Source organism: Anarrhichthys ocellatus, unplaced genomic scaffold (genome assembly GCF_004355925.1).
Source record: "Anarrhichthys ocellatus isolate YVR2014 unplaced genomic scaffold, GSC_Weel_1.0 scaffold36, whole genome shotgun sequence".
NCBI lineage: Eukaryota > Metazoa > Chordata > Actinopteri > Perciformes > Anarhichadidae > Anarrhichthys > Anarrhichthys ocellatus.
In genome coordinates this window covers 3,024,113-3,043,454 of record NW_022280066.1, presented here as the reverse complement: position 1 = coordinate 3,043,454, position 19,342 = coordinate 3,024,113, and the positions used below count along the sequence as shown (strand labels likewise).

General features: G+C 43.2%; 1 protein-coding gene across 1 annotated transcript in view; it reads left to right on the top strand.

Moving 5' to 3' along the window:
• Positions 1 to 1,024: 1,024 nt before the first annotated feature.
• gabrb1 (gamma-aminobutyric acid type A receptor subunit beta1) overlaps positions 1,025 to 19,342 on the top strand; it is a 52,873-nt gene continuing 34,555 nt past the window's right edge. Inside the window, exons 1-3 of the mRNA XM_031866714.1 lie at positions 1,025 to 1,792; positions 1,873 to 1,964; positions 2,061 to 2,128. Of these exons, the coding sequence (XP_031722574.1) occupies positions 1,713 to 1,792; positions 1,873 to 1,964; positions 2,061 to 2,128 (240 nt within the window). The 5' untranslated portion in view covers positions 1,025 to 1,712. The remainder of the gene's footprint in view (positions 1,793 to 1,872; positions 1,965 to 2,060; positions 2,129 to 19,342) is intronic.

Genomic DNA, 19,342 nt, shown 5'->3' with positions numbered 1-19,342 from the left:
AGAAACCTTTATAGAAGGCATAATTCCTGTGCCAAGTCCTTGAAAACTTTTACAGAGGAGCAAAGGAAACATTACAAACTTGTACGTTGTGTGTGCGTTGGCCAGGACAGGAGGGCTCTACAGTGGAGGATTAATAAACATCGTTGGTACCCGTCTACTGAGCCTCGGTGATGAGATGCGGTGCTGCACTGAGCCATCACCATACTAAGAGACAATACCCACCGTGCTGCCATACCACCAGATGTCCTCTTATGGCTTCATCAGCCCTTTAAAGTAGTTGGTCTTATGATGGGGACTGGCCAAAAGCTATTCACATTTCTCATCCTGTTGTAAACATGTCAATTAAAATATTTGTTCACTCCAAATGATATCTAATTGAAATCTCTTAACTATACAACTCATAATACACTGACATTACACATACTGCACATACTTTATGTGTGTGTATAGTAGTTTCGGTATATAATTATATATATTTTTTCAGAAAGACTTGTGCAACATAAAGTAAAGTCATAACATGATGGTGTCAGTGTGAGGCAGAAGCAGTCAGACTACTGTGTCAACTGCAATTCCTTAGATTACAGCCATCCAATAATTTTCTATACAATAAAGTATCCTGTCACTGCTTTCTGTTTTTGTTCCTCTGCAAAGCACTTTGTGATCAATGAGAAGTGTTTCATTCACCAAATTGATCATTATGATTATAAACATATAGCCTAGACGGGTTTAGCCGACTGGAAGAGTTCCTTATGAAGCTCTGGTGGTGCAGGCGTGTTTATTGTCAGGGTCTGGGTAGAAGCTGCAGTGTCCTTCACATGTCTCCTTAGCTCTTTAAACAATATGTTTCCAGGAGTGGCAGAAGGCTGTGAGGATGCATTGTATTTGTAATTGTGACAATGTAAAAAAATGAAAATATAATGATAATCCTGACCGGTTCTCTAATTCTGCTGCCAATGTGTGACAGGTTAAATGCAGAGTAGTTATCCATTCCCATCACGCCCTGCGGTCCAGAGAGAAGCCATCTTGGGTCCCATGCAGCATATTTTATCTCGTCTCTTCACAGTTAGTCGTGCGTTGCATTTTTTTTTTTTATGCATCGCTTGGGATTTAAAAAAAATAATAATGAAGTTGCTGTGCAGCTCTTGACGCGAAATGACCGGTGGAGCCCCGAAAATGCGCAGCTCCTCAGACGTGCTGGTGTTGCATGACGCTCTCTCTCTCTCTCTCTCTCTCTCTCCCTCTCCCTCTCTCCCTCTCCCTCTCCCTCCCTCCCTCGCTACCGGCGTGCTAAAGGTGACCGGGGAGCCGCGCGCTCACTGCTCATTATTTAATGTGTTCACATTGCGCGGCAGCGGGAGGCGGATGGAAAGCTTTGCCGCAGATCTGCTCCGGACCCTTCCGCGTCTTCTGGAGGAGGCTGGTCTGTGTATCGACGTCTAGCACGCTCTCAGGATGTATGTGCCGCCGCACACACCAGCATCCCCTCTCACAGACACAGTGAGCTCCCCGCACCTATAGGCTGCTTCTTTTTTTTTTTTCACCGCAGCGCTACATTTTCATCCCCATTTTTCGTTTTGTCTCACCTTTGCCAGTGACGCTTGGACGTTTATTAAAAAACGACGCGCATGCGTTTGCACTTGGAATAATTCTGCAGCCTAAGTTGCATCCCGGAGACCTTGTGTCAAAGTCGTCGGCAAGGATCAGAGTTAGTGATGTGGACTACTCTGGAGCGCGGATGCTGGGGGCTCTTCTGCCTATCCCTGTGGGCGTCCGTAGTCCGTGGGGCGCAAAGGTGAGATCTGATCATACTGTCATGTGTAGGCTTATTATGTCAGGCGGGCCCCCGTAACATTGCCTTATTTCTGTCACCAGAGCCAACGAGCCTAGCAACATGTCATTTGTGAAAGCCACGGTGGACAAGCTGCTGAAGGGCTATGACATCCGTCTGCGGCCTGATTTTGGAGGTAACAGCCCCCCTCCCCCGTTGTCCTCTGCGTTCATGTGACTAACGTTCAGCTGTGGAGCCCCGTGCTTACACTCTGCTGTCATGTTCCCAATAGGCGCCCCTGTGGATGTTGGCATGAGGATAGACATCGCCAGCATCGACATGGTGTCCGAAGTCAACATGGTGAGTTCCCCTCCACGTTCTCCCCGCAGTATGAGACCCGCGTGACACATGTCGGCCGGCTTTCTATCTGCCGCAAACAGATAGAGACGGAGACAGAGACGCTCGAGTCCGGTTCGCCTCTGTAGGCTACTCAGTGCAGCAGCAGCACACACACACACACACACACACACACACACACACACACACACACACACACTTTTCCGCAATGTGTCAAAGCCAATTCGTATGCATCAAGTACTTCCCCGCGGTGTCACAACCGAGAGAGAGGGAGAGACGGAGACAGACACAGAGCGGGAGAGAGAGAGAGAGAGAGAGAGAGAGAGAGAGACAGAGATAGAGAGAGGGAGACAGAGACAGAGCGGGAGAGAGAGAGAGAGCGAGAAAGACAGAGAGACAAAGAAAGACAGAGACAGAGAGAGAGGGTGAGAGACAGAGAGGATGGTCAGTGGCTTCAGACACATCCATGACAGTCCGGTGAGGAGACCTCCTGTCGGCGGGGAAACGGACACGAGGCGTTAAACTTGAAACAAGTCAGCCGTCTGTGTGCACATTCGGTCCGTTGCTTGGCCTCAGTGCAGTGATTATATAACGGCTGTCAGTGAGTCAACAGGAGGCACAGAAAAGCAGTGTCGGCAAAATATGATTTGACCCCTTAATACAGGGTACACTGCAGCGCCCAGTGTTATACAGCAGAACCAAGTGAGAGGTCCATGAGTGTGCTGCAGGGATTAAGACATTGACACGTTGCATCCTGATAATATAGCCTACTTACTTTTGAAAAAATTCTCATTGTTTTACTGAAACAGCTGGGCAGCCACCAAGTCTAGTTTTGCAAAGTTTGAAAGGTTTTGGTTGAACATTCTCCCCATTTTTCTTCTAAATATCTACATTCAATTAAAAAAAAGGCATTTTCACCCTTTTAGATTAGGTCCTCTGTCATATTGTGCATGTATAACAATAGGTAGCTCCGTATGGGCAACATTCTAAGCCCGCCAATATAGCAATCAAATCAAAGGCCAAGGAACTGATTTTAAATCCCTCTTCCAACTGTACACCGTTCAGTTATTGCATTTCAAAGTACACAAGCTGAAAGACGCTCTAACTTCCGTTTCACCGGGACTTAAAAGTCAGTTGTCCCATACAGACGCAGTACAACGGTGGTCACTGTAGTAGTATTTGTTGTTGTCGTCCATGTCAAATGTGGTGTTGCATCTGCAAGACCAATCACGATGAACATTTTTTCAGTTCCTGAAAGTATGTGGAACTTCCATTCAGAAACAGGTCCTGGGAAGTGCCCAAATGAAGTGCAGGGACTCATCTTCAAAGTGGGAGCAGAGCCCTGTGTTAGTACACAGCTTACATGTTAGGTTACAGGTCATTGACTTGCGGGGTGTATTTGCTTTCTTACAACTCACATTCAAGCTTAAAATGCATTCACATTCAGCTTTTGAATAACTCTTATGGTGTTGGAGTCATTCAATCTTCTTTCAAAGCCCGAAACTGCAATGTGCCATATTTTTATGGCTTTACCTGTACCATAAATGCTGCTGTAGTGAAAAAAAATGTCCCCTTGCGGGATTGATAAAGTAGCTATCTATCTATCTCTATATATCTACAACAACAGTTTCTCAAATATTTTAGTGCCACCTACAGGTGAAATTGTATCAACTGCTACAGGCTAGATGAGCATCCCCACGTGTACAACTTTGCTGAATTTGGTTACCATGAAATATTACATTAAAGACATATGGAAGTTAATAATAAGTAAGGCAAGTCTTTTTTATCTAAAATAAAACAGAATTGGGAGAAATATCCGGTTTTGATGTCGCTTTGGCGCCACCTGCTAGCTCAACAGAATTGAGAATCTACCAAGAATAATAAAGTGAAACTGAAACAGCACCCGGCATGATTATGAGACATGCTGGCTGTCATGATGTGATCAGCAAGAAAGACTTTTAACTGCATTGCAAATACGGGCTATTATATTAGAGAGCACTGGAGTTGCATTGAATGATGGCGCATGAGAAACATCTAGATTAACTTTGTCTGTAGGAGCCGTGTTCTGAGGAACATTGCCATGAGCCAATATCAAACGCTGAACCATGTAATCTAACAAGGAGAGATGAACGTTACCAGGACGTAACCCCAAAGCCAGCAGGGGGTCCCTGGAAGACAGACAACAAAGTCACATTTGATTGAGGAAAAAGTGATTTGTTTGAAATGTTACTTAGAAGCAGTGATAATTCAGAAGCACCACTGAAGTGGACATTTTTCAATTATTTTTGTGTCACCTAGGTGAGAGTGCTTCAGACTTGTTCAGCATTGGCATGTGTACAACTTTGCTGGATTTGGTTACCATGGAATATTATATTATTAATAGTGATACAAAAAGATATGTCAGTTCATAATAAGTAAGGTGATGTAAGTTTTTAAAAATCTATCTTTTTAAGACAACGGAATTGGAGAAATGTCAGGTTTCATGTTTTAACTTTGCTTTAGCACCACCTGGGATACCGCTGAACACAGTGGTAGTAAGTAGTTGAAGCAGTAGTAGTTGTATTAGAAGCTGCAGTAGTATGAGAAGTAGTAGCCAAAGACAGGGATTGAACCAATCATCATTGGTTCGCCAATATAAATGGCCAAATTTGCCATTATAAATATGAACACTAAAAAAGAAATCTTAAGAAATCACTTAAACATGTTATAAAGTATTATGAAAAGTAAAAGCTGTAGATAGCTTTAGATAGATGCCTGAAAAAAAGGCTGCGGTTAACACAAGCTAAAGGGATTTGTACAGTAAATAATAAATGCCTCTTAAAAAAGGCGGTTGCTAGAAAATGGCGAAATGAGACTACAGGTTGTTCGTAGCCCATAATGATAGCTTTTGACCTATGGCAGTGGTGTTCGTTTATGAACAACGTATCTTGTTATTCCGATTGAAAGACAACCACTCTACCTCTAAGCCACAAATATTTGTCTTTTTGTTGAGAGAACCGGGGCAATGCTAACTTGTGGGTCTGTTTCATGTCTGTTTCATGGCAAGCCACACTGATACTTATTGATTCCAAATAGAAATTGTAGCACCAGTTTTATAGTGGCTTAACGGGAAAAGTGAAGGATCACTGAAAGAATTTCATTCAAATGCAGCCATTCATTTCATGTTATTCAATGGGGGGAAATAGTTGGCAGTAGCACTAGATCAAAGCTCGAGGGACCATTAGAATTATTAGGATTCATTCTCTGGGGACCACAAGTATTCATACCAGTTTTCATGGCCACCTGTCCAGTAGTTTATCTTTCTTGTTCTGGACCAAAGCGTTACATCAAAGGATGGACCTACTTAACCATCCAGCCTTAGTCATCAGACATGCTGTGCTGTCAGATGCAAGGGCAGCTGGTGAGTTAATGCGACGGTGATGTGACACAAGGTTTTACTGTACGTTGCCGAGGTCCGGGTCCTTCTCTCAGCATGTCGACTGATTGGCTGTGGCACCGTTTCTGCCCAAGTGACGCACAGCTCTCTATGCAAAGGACACAGGACACAGCATGCATTCATGTCTCAATAAACATGATATTTGTCTTGTGGATGTCAAACACTGGTTATCCCAGCGTCACAGGGCTTCGCAACAGAATGAAAGAGAGTTTTATTGCCAAGTAAATTTGCACATACTATACAATGCATCGACATGGACTAGTGGAGCCGGGGATTGAAATGCCGATCATCTGATTGAAGGACGACCCTGTTCTACCACTGAGCCGCAGTCTCCCCAACCTGTGACTGAAAACCGTGCACAATCCGAACTTCGACTTTTGTGAACCGTTTTACCCCGAGCATTCATGGTACTTCTGATGTGATTCAGTAAAAGTTAGTATTGATTGAAGATACATTATAATGTTATCATGATGTGTTCAAATGTAAGAGATGTGAGAAAGTTAATAACTTTTTAATACAGTTGTTTGGAGGAGATGTTTTCACGGCAATGTAAAATATATATTAGAGAGGGAATTATGACCTGTTTAACGTCCACTGCTGCATTTACAGGCTAGCCAGTGGTGCCATCACAGACCTCATAACTGGCTCTGTCCTTTCCACGTTGGCCTGTCCAGCCTCCAGTTTACGGAGGGTCTGGCTGCAGAGAGGGCCGAGACAGGATATCATGGTTTGATAGCTGCTGTGCCATAGAACAGTTTTACAGGAAGTGGTGATGCATCTGCGCTTTAACAGAAAGGGTGAACATGACACTAAGACTGGATCCTATCCAGTTATGCAGCATCCCTCCCCCGTTCATGGGGTCGAGGAGGTGGATACATTTTTCTCAGGCGGAGAGAGTAGCAGAGCTCCGGGACCTGTTATGGAAACTGTAACTGCTGTGACAACTATATCTGTTGTCCCCACTCACGACAGAAAGAGATGGTTTTGCTATGTGTACTTCCTAGTTTCCAAGAAGACGGGAGACTTCAGACCCATTTTGGATCTCCGCGCATTGCCCGCAAGTCGATATGTATGCTGACCATCAGGCAGTTACTGGAGCTGGTTCAGCCAGGTGATCGGTTCACTACCATCGGGTGCTCTAGGGGGGCTCTAAAACACAGAAAATACATGTGTGTCGTCTTCCAGGGAGAGTATCTACAAGTACAATAAGTTGTCATTCGGCTATTCCCTGGCCCCCTGCACCTCCAGCAGAAGAGCAGCCCCCTACCACACCAATAAGTGGAGTATCTGCAGGATGCTGGCCACTCAGTTAGAACTCAGTTGGCAAACTGCCATGGGGTGTGACGGTGACAGTGTTGACCGCCATGCTAAGGTTCATGGCAGCTGCATATGTGGTTACTGTACACGTGGTCTGCCAGCCTCCGCTTGGATGCCATGAAGCACAAGCGATACATTCCTGCATGAGTGTCCGCAATCAAAATTTACATCTGCTTTGCCAAGTTGATCATTGACATGTTCTATTTAACGCCAACCCCCAACATGTACACTGTAGAGCTGTTGTGCCTCTAGGATGACATGGTCCGTAAAGCACTTTCCAAGAAACACTTGGCAGGGTTGCGGTGTGAGTGCATCTCCCAAGCCAATTGGCAGGCAGGAAAAGCTCCTCCCACTGTGGTCTGCTCACACTCTACCTGCAGCATGACAGTGTATGCGTCCCTGTTCGGTGGGGTAAGCGTGGAGGACATGTATGGCAGCATCATGATCAATGCCTTGTCCATTTATACGGTTCTATTTCATAGACATGTTGGGCTCTTTTCAGGGTCTGTGCTCACTGGAAAGAGACAGGACTGGTGAAAAGGCAGGGCGTGAGTTGGTTGTATTGCACTTGACCCCCCTCTGGGCATTTTGTGTTCCTTGTTGAACTGGGCAATGTGGTGTGCAGGGTAACTACTGCTTGTCTTTTGACCCCTGCAAGCATGGCTCTACCCAGTTCTGTTAGGTACTACCTGGGTTTGCTGAGCCCCCTACTTCTCTGCTTTGGCGGCCTAAGTTTGAAAGAAGTAGGTGGGCTGCGGTGACTAACGTATAGTTGGTTAGGATTACTGTGGTCGGGTCGATGTTATATCATGGCGTGGGCATTCATTGAGCTTCACCCACTGAACCCATAGAGTCCAGAAGAGGGCAGAGCCTGTGTGAGTTTGAACAAAGTTTACGGTATTGCAACCCTAGTTCTATAAGCACAGGCAGAGCCCTCCACCAAAGGGGGAGGGATGGCAGACATAGGTGTGTGCTACCTTATATACTGTGGGGTTCGGCAGCTTTTCTATGCTACGCTTATGTACAACTTTTCAGTGAAAAGCAAGCTCATGATTTGAGGAGTGTATTACTCATAGGTTCCAGTTTAGGGCTCTGCCTGTGTTCAGTTGTGGGGTTACAATAACGTAAACTTTGCTTTTGAAGGAAGGTGCCAAATATTGACCTGGGGATGTGCAAAAGTTCATGGTGTGAAGTATAAAGTACAAAGAATATGTGCATGCAGGACAATTAGGTTATTGTAACATCTGGAGATAGACATATTTCACAGTGGATTATTGCAAATTGTTTGCTTTGAATAGTATTTTATGGTATCCATGTTTTTGATCAGTAAAGTTTGGGTTTTATTTCCTGTTGCAATTTGTGGTTCATCAGCCACAGAGCTGACTAAATCTTGGCTATCTCACTTTAAGTAGCTGTCCTAATTGAATACATTAAAGGTACAGTGTGTAAGATTTAGGAGGATCTATTGGCAGCATTGGAATATAGTATTAATTACAATGTTTTCTTCGTGTATAATAACCTTAAAATAAGAATAGCATGTGTTACTTTAGAATGAGCCAATATTTTTACATAAGCTGGTCCACTTCGTGTAAAACAGCCACCATGTTTCTACAGTAGACCAGAATGGATAAACCAAAAACGGGCTTTATGCCAACCATGTGCCAAGTGTGTAGGAGCACTACCTCCTTCACACTTGGCACACAGGAGAAGTTTCCGATTGTGGCAATCTGCAACCTCACCTGTAGATGCTGCCAAATCCTACACACTAACCCCTAATCCTAACCATTAGAACTCCTTTTGAATAAAAACACAAAACACAGGTTAAGTACACTAGTTTTTTTATGATGGTTAAGCTGTACATATTTTAGCAATAGCAGAACATATGTTTTCCAATGATTTTGAATGATTTTAGATATGACATACAGCGGGTAAAATAAGTATTGAACGCGTCACCATTTTTCTCAGTAAATATATTTCTAAAGGTGCTATTGACATGAACTTGTCACCAGATGTTGGTAACAACCCAAGTAATCCATACATACAAAGAAATCCAAACAAATTAGTTCAGAAATTAAGTTATGTGTAAAAAATGGAATGACACAGGGAAAAAGTATTGAACACGCTTACTGAAATTGATTTAATACTTCGTACAAAAGCCTTTGCTGGTAATGACGGCTTCAAGACGCCTCCTGTATGGAGAAACTAGTCGCATGCATTGCTCAGGTGTGGTTTTGGCCCATTCTTCCAAACAAACAGACTTCAAATCTTGAAGATTCCGTGGTCCTCTTCTATGAACTCTGATCTTCAGTTCTTTCCATAGATTTTGTATTGAATTCAAGTCAGCTGATCGTCTGGGCCATTCTAGCAGCTTTATTTTATTTCTCTGAAACCAGTTGAGAGTTTCCTTGGCTGTGTGAAATGTCCACCCTCGTTTCATCTTCATCATCCTGGTAGATGGGAGCAGATTTTTATCAAGAATGTCTCGGTAAATTTTTCCATTCATCCTTCCTTCAATCATATGAAGTTTGCCAGTGCTGTATGCTGAAAAACAGCCCCACACCATGATGCTCCCACCTCCAAACTTCACTGTTGGTATGGTGTTTTGGGGTGATGTGCAGTGCCATTTGACCTCCAAACATGGTGTGTATTATGGCATCCAAAGAGTTCAATTTTGGTCTCATCTGACCAGACTATATTCCCCCAGTATTTCACAGGCTTGTCTAAATGTGCAGCAAACTTTAAACGAGCTTCAACATGCTGTTTCTTCAGCAGTGGAGTCTTGCGTGGTGAGCGTGCATACAGGCCACGGCGGTTGAGTGCATTACTTGTTTTCATTGAAACTATTGTACCTGCTAATTCCAGGTCTTTCTGAAGCTCTCCACAAGTGATCCTTGGCTCTTGGACGACTCTTCTGATAATTATTTTCACTCCTCTGTCAGAAATCTTGCGAGGAGCACCTGGTCGTGGCCATGTTCTTTCCACTTCCGGATTATGGCCTCAACAGTGCTCAATTGGTTTCAGACAAATAAAATAAAGCTGCTAGAATGGCCCAGCCAATCAGCTGACTTGAATTCAATAGAAAATCTATGGAAAGAACTGAAGATCAGAGTTCATAGAAGAGGCCCACGGAATCTTCAAGATTTGAAGTCTGTTTGTTTGGAAGAATGGGCCAAAACCACACCTGAGCAATGCATGCGACTAGTTTCTCCATACAGGAGGCGTCTTGAAGCCGTCATTACCAGCAAAGGCTTTTGTACGAAGTATTAAATATATTTCAGGAAGCGTGTTCAATACTTTTTCCCTGTGTCATTCCATTTTTTTACACATAACTTAATTTCTGAACTAATTTGTTTGGATTTCTTTGTATGTATGGATTAGTTGGGTTGTTACCAACATCTGGTGACAAGTTCATGTCAATAGCACCTTTAGAAATATATTTACTGAGAAAAATGGTGACGCGTTCAATACTTATTTTACCTGCTGTATATGTGCAAACTAACTAACCGTACTAAACTAAGACTAAACTAAGACATTACATTTATTTGACACTTCAACATGAAGGAGAATTCAGGAACCCTATTCTATTCTTTAGTTTGCATGGTGCTAGAGAGAAAAATGTCACTCCACCCTTGTGACTTTGGCATTCTCCGCAACAGAATGATCTCGGTGTACTGGATATTAGTCTCTTGCTTTCTGCAGCTCCACATAGCTCGCATCCAGACTTTGGTCGGTTTGTAGCTGAACTCTAGCAGAACAGTTTGTTTTGTTTCTGATGAGGAAAAGTAGATTTGTTACCATAACCACAATACATTGGTCTGACTAAGTGTCCCAATGTACTTTGTTGAGATGTTTAAGCATGTCTTTACATGAACTCTATAAGTGTTGTGTGTTTTAATGACAACTCTTCTGATAGAGAACACCGCCCAGAGGCTGTAGAAAGCATGCTGCTGCCAAAATCAATCAATAGCATCAGCACACAAGCAATAAGCAGCTTATCGGCCGTTAATGAAAATGCTTGCCTTCAGTCCCATCAACATCTATCTACATTAAACTGACATCCAACTAATAAGATTACATCGTAGTAATGGATCTGATAGTTTTGTCTATTAGTAGACATTTAATCCATCTTAATACCAGCCAGTGTCTAGCCAGTGAATGATTTGGAGTGTTTTTAACTCAAACAACCTGGTATTAGTGCTCTCTAATTCAGATTTATTTCATACTGGCTGATATGTGACCAAGACTGAAAACATATAATCCTGCAGTATACTTGCAGGTTTAAGCAACATATATGATAACCTAATTTACAGATTCTGCTGACTTGATTGCTGACCCTCCCACAGGACTGATTTTTTTAGAGAGCGTTGTGTTGTCTGTGTATGTCCTCAGGGGTGTGTCCAGTGGCCTGGGGTGGCAGGTACCACCCCTTGAATTTCATTGGTCATTATGACCACCCCATTATGATTGGATATCTGCCCAGCCTAAGGCGGGACTTGGTTTAAGGGTTTGTCTGTCTGACAATTAAACCAAACCTTTGTTTATAGATGCAATTCAGTATAAATCTCAGAGGCAGTAAGAGTAGTGTCGAGCCTTAGTAGCCTGCCAAAAGCCGCAGAAGAATGAGAATAAGATCTTGCTTTGATTTAGAGCTGTCAAACACGTTATGTCTCTGGGGATTGTGGGCTGAATTTGTTACAGTGCAGTTTACTAATGTAAGTGCAATTTGTAAACCTCTATACTGTACATGTAGGGAGGAGGTCGGGTTAGGCGGATGAGTTTAATAGGGCTGTACCAAATAGTTCGAAGCTTCGAAGCTATGGTTGTAAGATTCATGGTTGCCCATAGGTGTTTGATTTAAATGTGCATTGATATAATGCAGTGGTGGGCCATGTATTTTATACCTGGGCCTTTAGTGCTGTCCTACTACAGCTGAACTACCTCCTAATAACCTCATTATGACGCCACAGCTACAGTTTATTATTTGTCTTGTGTAAAAAAAACGCATATTCACATAACACTGCAACATTTGACAAGTGAAATAAGATGTTATATGAAGCTCAACACCTATGAGGGCTACAAATACATTAACTACAGAGTGCAGATACATGAATACGCACAAAACTATAAAGGATGCAGGTCTATCACTGTGATACAGCATGACAGGATGCTTCGTCATTAACGGGCAATGCATATCGTCAAAATCAATGTAATTAACACAATGACAAGAATAAACTCAAAAGTATATATACAAATATATATTTATCAGTGCTGGGCAAGTTAACGCGTTAATTTTAAAATTTTAATTTTAATGTTAATTTTTTTAAAACGCATTTTTAAAATTTATTATAATTTTTTTTTTTTTTCTTTTTTTGAAAGACAAGAGACAATACATATACATAACAACAAGAGGATGACAAGAACAGTGGGATAAAAGCCAGCAAACATCCTATAGTCAGTCAGATTAACGTGAGACAACATCCGGTTTCTTCAGACGAACATCCGGTTTTCAGAATAAGATGCCAACAAAGTATGAATTATATTCACATTAAGTATAAAACATGCTACCTGCATCTCGTGAACCAAATGTTATTGCCCTTTTGTTCGTATAGCAGTACTTTTAAAATAAAGGTGAGCAATACACTACTTTTGAATTCATTATTGAACTTTGCCATAACAATGCGATTAATCGCAAAAAATCCATGCGATTAATCGCGATTAGATATTTTAATCGTTGCCCAGCACTAATATTTATATGACAACAAAGCAGGTAGAATAACATAAAACCCAAATAACACGATTCAACAGGCCTCTGCACATTCCAGCAAAACTGCGGCGCTAAAACACGCATTCCGCCACACACTCAAGAGCACGGGCCATTCAAATATTATTCACATCAGAGGGAACAATATTAACCATATCATAAAAAACGACACCATAGACAAATGAACACAGTAGTAACGCTACTGCAGATGTAAAAACAAAAGCTGTAGCTCACTTGACTCAGCACCTCAGAACAATGTATGTAATGATGAGTTCAATACAGTAAAAACCTGTCAGTAATAAAATTGATTATTGGTAAATGGTCATTGTTGAGCTGTAATACAATGTGGCTAGTGTCAAACTGTTACCTATACTGCTCATGTAGTAGTGTTTCAAAATGTGCTAATGTAAAGCGAGGAGAAATGCAGTTGTATCTATTTGAATACCTTCTCTGTCTACAATTATTGGAGTATAAGAGAGTCCATATCCATCATATACATTTTTGTTATATTAGGTTTGGAAATAATATTAATTTTATAATGCAAATAGGTTGAAATGAATGAATACATATGTTATACTTAATTCTGTTTTTAATTATTTATTTTTATAGAAATCACTGCCAGACATAAATGCCAAGCTGTTGTTGTATGACTACTATACCTGTATGAGTTACTGCAAAGGGAATTAAACATCATATCCATCATCGCTCAGCTCTTTATTTCATACTCTGGAGATTTGGCCTTAACTGGTGTTTTGGCCGACCTAATGACAAAGACAGAGGTAGTGCCCAGACTGAGCTTATCCCTCCAAAGCTCCACATCATGGATGGTCCTTTGAACCGGATGTCTCATGGGTTTTCCGTAGAGATGGAACCATTACCAGCGTATGAGGCTTGTGGTTCAAGCCCGAGAAAGCATATTCGCCCCCAAAGCGCAAGGCAGATTATGAGGTAGATCAATCAGGCAACATAATTAAGAGATACAGTGAGGAAGTAAAGACTACTCACCAGCACAATCATGCCAGGATGACTTCCCTCCCCTACCAAGGCACCCAAACAGGCAGGCTATTCTTCAAGAGATTTTTATTCACCAGGCACAGTGGCGCATGCCATCAGATCTAGTTGAGCTTAGAGCACTGGGAACGGACATGAGACCGTTAGTGGATGCTGTTGTGAACCTTGACAACCTACCTTCTTTTCATATCGGCAAGCCAGAGTTAATGTATGTTTGGGGATGACCCACTTCTAACACAGGAGCTTCTGCAGCAATGGAAAGTCTGGGAGAAAGAACTACAAGTCCTATCTCAGATCATTCTGACATTTCCAGTATTCAGAGAGAGGTGCATGTATTTTGCAAAGCCTCCGAAGAAGCTTACTGCTCTGTGGCGTACTGCCGGACCACTGAGAGACATGGTGGAGAATATCCATTGCATATGTCATTCCTGATGGCCTGCTCCACAGTCCCTTTCAAGAGATTTCACTCAATGCCCTGACTGGAACACCTACTTGTGCACAGCTATCTTAAGTGCAAGAGCTTACCATCAATATTGATCAGACAATCCTGTGGTCTAATTCCAAAATTGCTTAAATGGCTCACATCTGAATCCTGCCGATTTAAGGTCTTCATCAGCAACTTTCTCGGATTAGAAGCTGACCAACAGGCATGCCTGGAGATATGACAAACCCTGCTGATTACGTGAGACGTAGGAAAAAGCTGAAGGAGCTTGTTGAGCCAAATATATAAAGAAGGAACCTGAAACTCCCCGTGACCTATCTGCTGAGAACAGCCTCATGGAAGTGATATATGACTATTTTCTAATGTACACACAAACGTGATTCGTTAAAGAAAGTAAGTTGCCGATTTCAAAGTCATTCTATTTTAAATTCTATATTCTGTTCAGAGGCTGCTTGTACGCAGTGTTGCCAACTTGGCGACTTTCTCGCTAAATCTGGCAACTTTCCAAACCCTCATGGCAACTTTTTTTGTCAAAAGCTACTAGTGACAAATCTAGCTACTTTTTCTGGTGTTGTTGGAGACTTTTCTGGTGTTTTGACTCTGACGTGAAAGCACGTACCGTTCAGCACACGGGAGCTGCCATGAGCCCCTCCGCCGCCTCAAAGCACTCAAAGGCAGTTAGTCTGACAGTAGCCCCTCGCGCAGCAGTCCCAGCTGCAGAAAGAGGAGACCCACACTCTCCGTGTCCAGACTGCAAATGAATCGCGCATGCGCAAAGCCGCCGCTGTTCCCGCCTCTCTCCTACAGCGCTCATTACAATTATGCAAATTAGGCGATGACGTTATTTAGGGACTTCTAGCGACTTTTAGGACAGCCAATAGCTACTTTCCTTACTGAGGAGTTGGCAACACTGCTTGTACGTGCCTAACTGCATTCCACCAGGCACAGCTAAACCACGGCTACCACAGCTGATCGTGGTCACGTACTAATAAGTATGTATGTTGCCTATTTTTGTAGTAATACCTATATTTTGTTTGTATCTGCCTTTTTTGGTTCATGCCTTGAACGTAATTCGTTTTTTCCGGTTTATCTTAGTTTGGATGTGTATTCCCGGGAATCCTGTTTCCCAGGGTTAAATCTAACTCCAAAGGGCTCAGATGGGTGGTTTCCTGCTGGTCTACAGCCTACTAAAATCTGGTAAGCCAGTTTCTAGAAGCAGTCGACTTCTCACTCTGTCTCCAGAGCTAGATGAGAGTGAAGATCTCATCCGTGGTGGAGGAAGACTTCGTCGAGCAGAAGACCTAGAATTGACAGCTCTTCATCCAGTCATCCTAGACCTAGAGTGACTAGGCTTCGACAGCTACCTCCACCACCCAGGCCCGGAGTGAGTGTTCACTGTGCTTCGACGCTCCTTCTGGATCCTGACAGTGCATGATGCCGTTCGGCTCTACCAGTACAGCTGGGCTGACTGTTGTCGATAGGGGGCCAGACCAAAGATGGCAGACCTACCAGCAGCCCATCTGCGCCTATTCAAACCTACTTTTCATTCCACGGGGATGGACTGCTTAAGGCTATTCAAGGTCAAGGTGGGCCGGCACCTGGAAAAAAGATAGGGGATCATATTGAAGTGCCTCACCACCAGGCAATATACTTGAACTGCTTTATTGCTATCAATACAGATGTTTTTCCTAATGGCACTTCGTCGGTTTATTGCCCACAGACGTCCGCCTGCAGAGCTGTTCACCGACCAGGGGACAAATTTTAAAGAAGAGTGCGAATTCTGTGAGACCTCCAGATCCAGTGACTCCCAGTGTTCTTCTGATGGGGTGGCCTGATGGTTTGCTACCTCAGGTAGTTTACCCTGAGAACGAGCTCATCAGTCGCCGCCGTTGGAAGCACTCCCATTTTGATCACATTCCTGGCTCGTTTCATCCGGCTCTACGTGCCGAGTCTGCAAGCTCACATGAAGTGGCAGGCCACACCAGATAACATGACAGAGAACTGTGCGGTGATGATCACTGATCCACATATTTCCAGGGCCCTATGGATCCTTGGAAGGGTGGTCAAGACTCGTCCCAGCTAGGGTTGGGTACCGAAAACCGGTGCCGGTATGGTACCGGTTCCTATACGACCGGTATCTACCGGACCGAAACGCAACGCAGATTTCGGTGCTTCCTTTCGGTGCCTGAGCCGATTGAAATACTTTTTTGACACTACTCTGATGACTCCGTCCTAGGTTAGCTCGTCCTAGGACCGATGCTAACGATAGCATCGGTCCTCCGCTCCTCACTCATGGTATTATTACAACCGGACGAGCGTGCGCGCTTAGAAACAAACCCCTCCATCATTCTGGCGAAGCTTCGGCCATGATTTATTAAAAAAAACAAAGAACGAGATCTGTCATACGGCTGGCAGGCTACTGACTTCCTCTATCGACATCCGGGTACTTAGCGCTAACATGCACAGGCACACGAAACCTTCTTCTTCTTCTTTGAGGTGTAGTGGCGGTTGGCAAACGACAAATTGGCGCATTAGCGCCACCAACTGGTTAAATATAATAAAAGAAGTCATATGCTCATATTTCTAATATTTAATATATTGTTCAATTTGAAGAAAAAAGTATCGGTTCAGGCACCGTTTAGTCACCGGTATCGTTTTAGCACCGGTATCGGAAAAAACCCAAACGATACCCTTCCCTAGTCCCAGCCCTGACGGGCAGATCAGGTCTGCTGACGTGAAAGCAAAGGAGAGAGTCTTCATCCGCCAGTTGCCAGGCTGGTTGCCCTCCCTACACTTCCCTCTGGGCAGTTGACTTTGGCTCAGTAGTAGAGCAGTTTGTTCTTCAATCAGATGATAGACGGTCCGATCCCCAGCTCTGCTAGTCCATGTCGATATGTCCTTGGGTGTGAATGGGTGAATGATGGCATGTAGTGTTAAAGCTCTCTGAGTGGTCGAGACTAGTATAAGTACATTTACCATCAGTATTGTTAAGATAAATAAACTATCTTATAGTTTCAAGAGCAGTTTCTGTGATTAATTTGTGCATGTGTGTTGTTAATAGCTGGTTGTTATAGTCAGTGCTCGGATTCAAACCTTCACTGTTCACTCTATTAATGTGGACTAGTACTCCAACTATTGACATTTTTAGTGAACATCACTTTTGAGACATCAGTTTTGTTATTGGTCCCTGATCCCAGGGTAGTGCCCTGTTATTATTAATCTATGTTAATAATCATATTGATGTTAATACTTTTATTAATATTAATAATTATTTTTTATACTTGCTAATAACCAAACACTGCCAGATCCCAACACTGTGATTATCCTAGCCTTAAAATATCACAACCATAGTTCAATCAGGAGAGACTTGATTAGAATTGAATAATGATTTATTATACATGCATAAAATATGAATAGTGCAAAGTCTTTGGCTATTGGACTCCATCCTGAAGTAATATAACCCAGGGGTAGGGATACTGTGGTCCAATAAGGCGTAATCCCCCCCTGGAGTCCAGACATTGGTAGTGGTGGTGATGAAGATGATGAGGAGGAGCATGACTGTGATGCTGACTGGAGGTGACTCGGGTGGAGGAGGGTCGCATCTGCTTAGAGCTGAAATGACAACTGACAGCAGCAGAGAGGAGAAGACTTTTTAAAGTTTGACAGCAACGATGTGATTGGCTTCAGGGAAACTGTGCAGAATCGGGTTGGTTAACTTAAAGTGAACGCCCACAATCAGCTGATCACAATAACATGTGTGTAATGATACACTTCAGTGTGTGTAATGAGAACGATTTGTGCTTCTCTTAGAGTCAGTTATTTAAATGAAAACATTCTAAGTGCTCAGATGTAACAAAACAATCGGAGGAGAAGGTTTGGAAGATGTTCAGGTTAAAGTTGTGAGGTAAGGCACACACAAGATACCTGGTACCCATGAAAGCAGCACCGGTCCCCTCTGTTAGGAACAACAGATGCACTGTGTGCAAAGACATGCTGCAGCCATTCATTTTCTATTTACATCATGTTCATGGATGGTAGGCAGACAGAACAGCGCAAGGAGGGCAAGCACGATAGCACCGATGACAGCCACGAGGCAGAAGAAAAGCCGCTCCGAGCCCTCCAATAGAGCCCGGCAGCTTCAGCAACATTTAGGTCACAGGGTAGAAGAAACGCCACAGTGAGCCGCAGCAGGAACCAGCAGCTTTGTCGACAGTGAGACCACAGAAAAAGAAAACGTGGCAGAGAAAGCTAACAATGACAGTAGATGTAGTTTGAAGTTTCACTGTCCAAATAATCCATGATCTTGCGTGTTCATGTGAAAATGTGTGCGAAATTGACTGTTCCTCTCATTTGAAAGCAGATGATCTTGGATGAATGAAGTATGGGGATGTGTAAATTGTCGCTCTTTGTTTATTCTCATGGCCTTGGTAGAATGAAGTTTGGGGTTGTGTCTGCTCTTCTGGGAGAAGTTTTCAGACAACTGGATGTTCCCATCACAGTCTACCTGTGCAGACATCCCGTCACTCAGTCATGGCCTGACTTGAGGGCGTGTTTATCAACCCAGGCAGCAACCTCTGGGGTCTGAAGAGTGAAGCCAATGCGGAAGAGCCTTAAACTTGCACTCTTTCTAATGGCCAGCAGGGGGAAACTCTTCTGGGTGCAAAAAGAAGTCAGATTGTATAGAAGTCTATGAGGAAATGACTCTACTTCTCACTTGATTTATTACATCAGTAAACATTGTAAACATGAGCTTATGGTCTCAATCTCTAGTTTCAAGTCCTCTTCAATACAGCATGATGTTGATTTCGTAAATTATGATCCATTTAGAGTCAAATAGACCATAGAGCAGGGTATGCTTTAGGGCGGGGCTACACGGTGATTGACAGGTAGCTACCACAGTGTTATTTTCGGTCTGGGAGTTGTCCGTGTTTCTATCTCAGAACTTTAACCATTTAAACAGTGAGTTTTCAGTTCATAATAATTCTCCAAAACTTTGTGTGTGTGTCTATTTAAGTCTAGAAGGCCCACAGCAGCAGCATAACAAATCGGTTTCTCTTTCACAGAATGTGAAGTAACTAAGCGGGAAAAAAGTGTGAGGACAGAACGGTAGAGATAGAGCGTGTCGTCCTCTAATCAGAAGATTGGCGGCTCGATCCCTAGCTTCTCCTCCAGCCCATATGTGGAAGTGTCCTTGGGCAAGATACTGTATCCAAATTGCTTCTGAAGGCTGTGCCCTCAGTGTGTGAATGT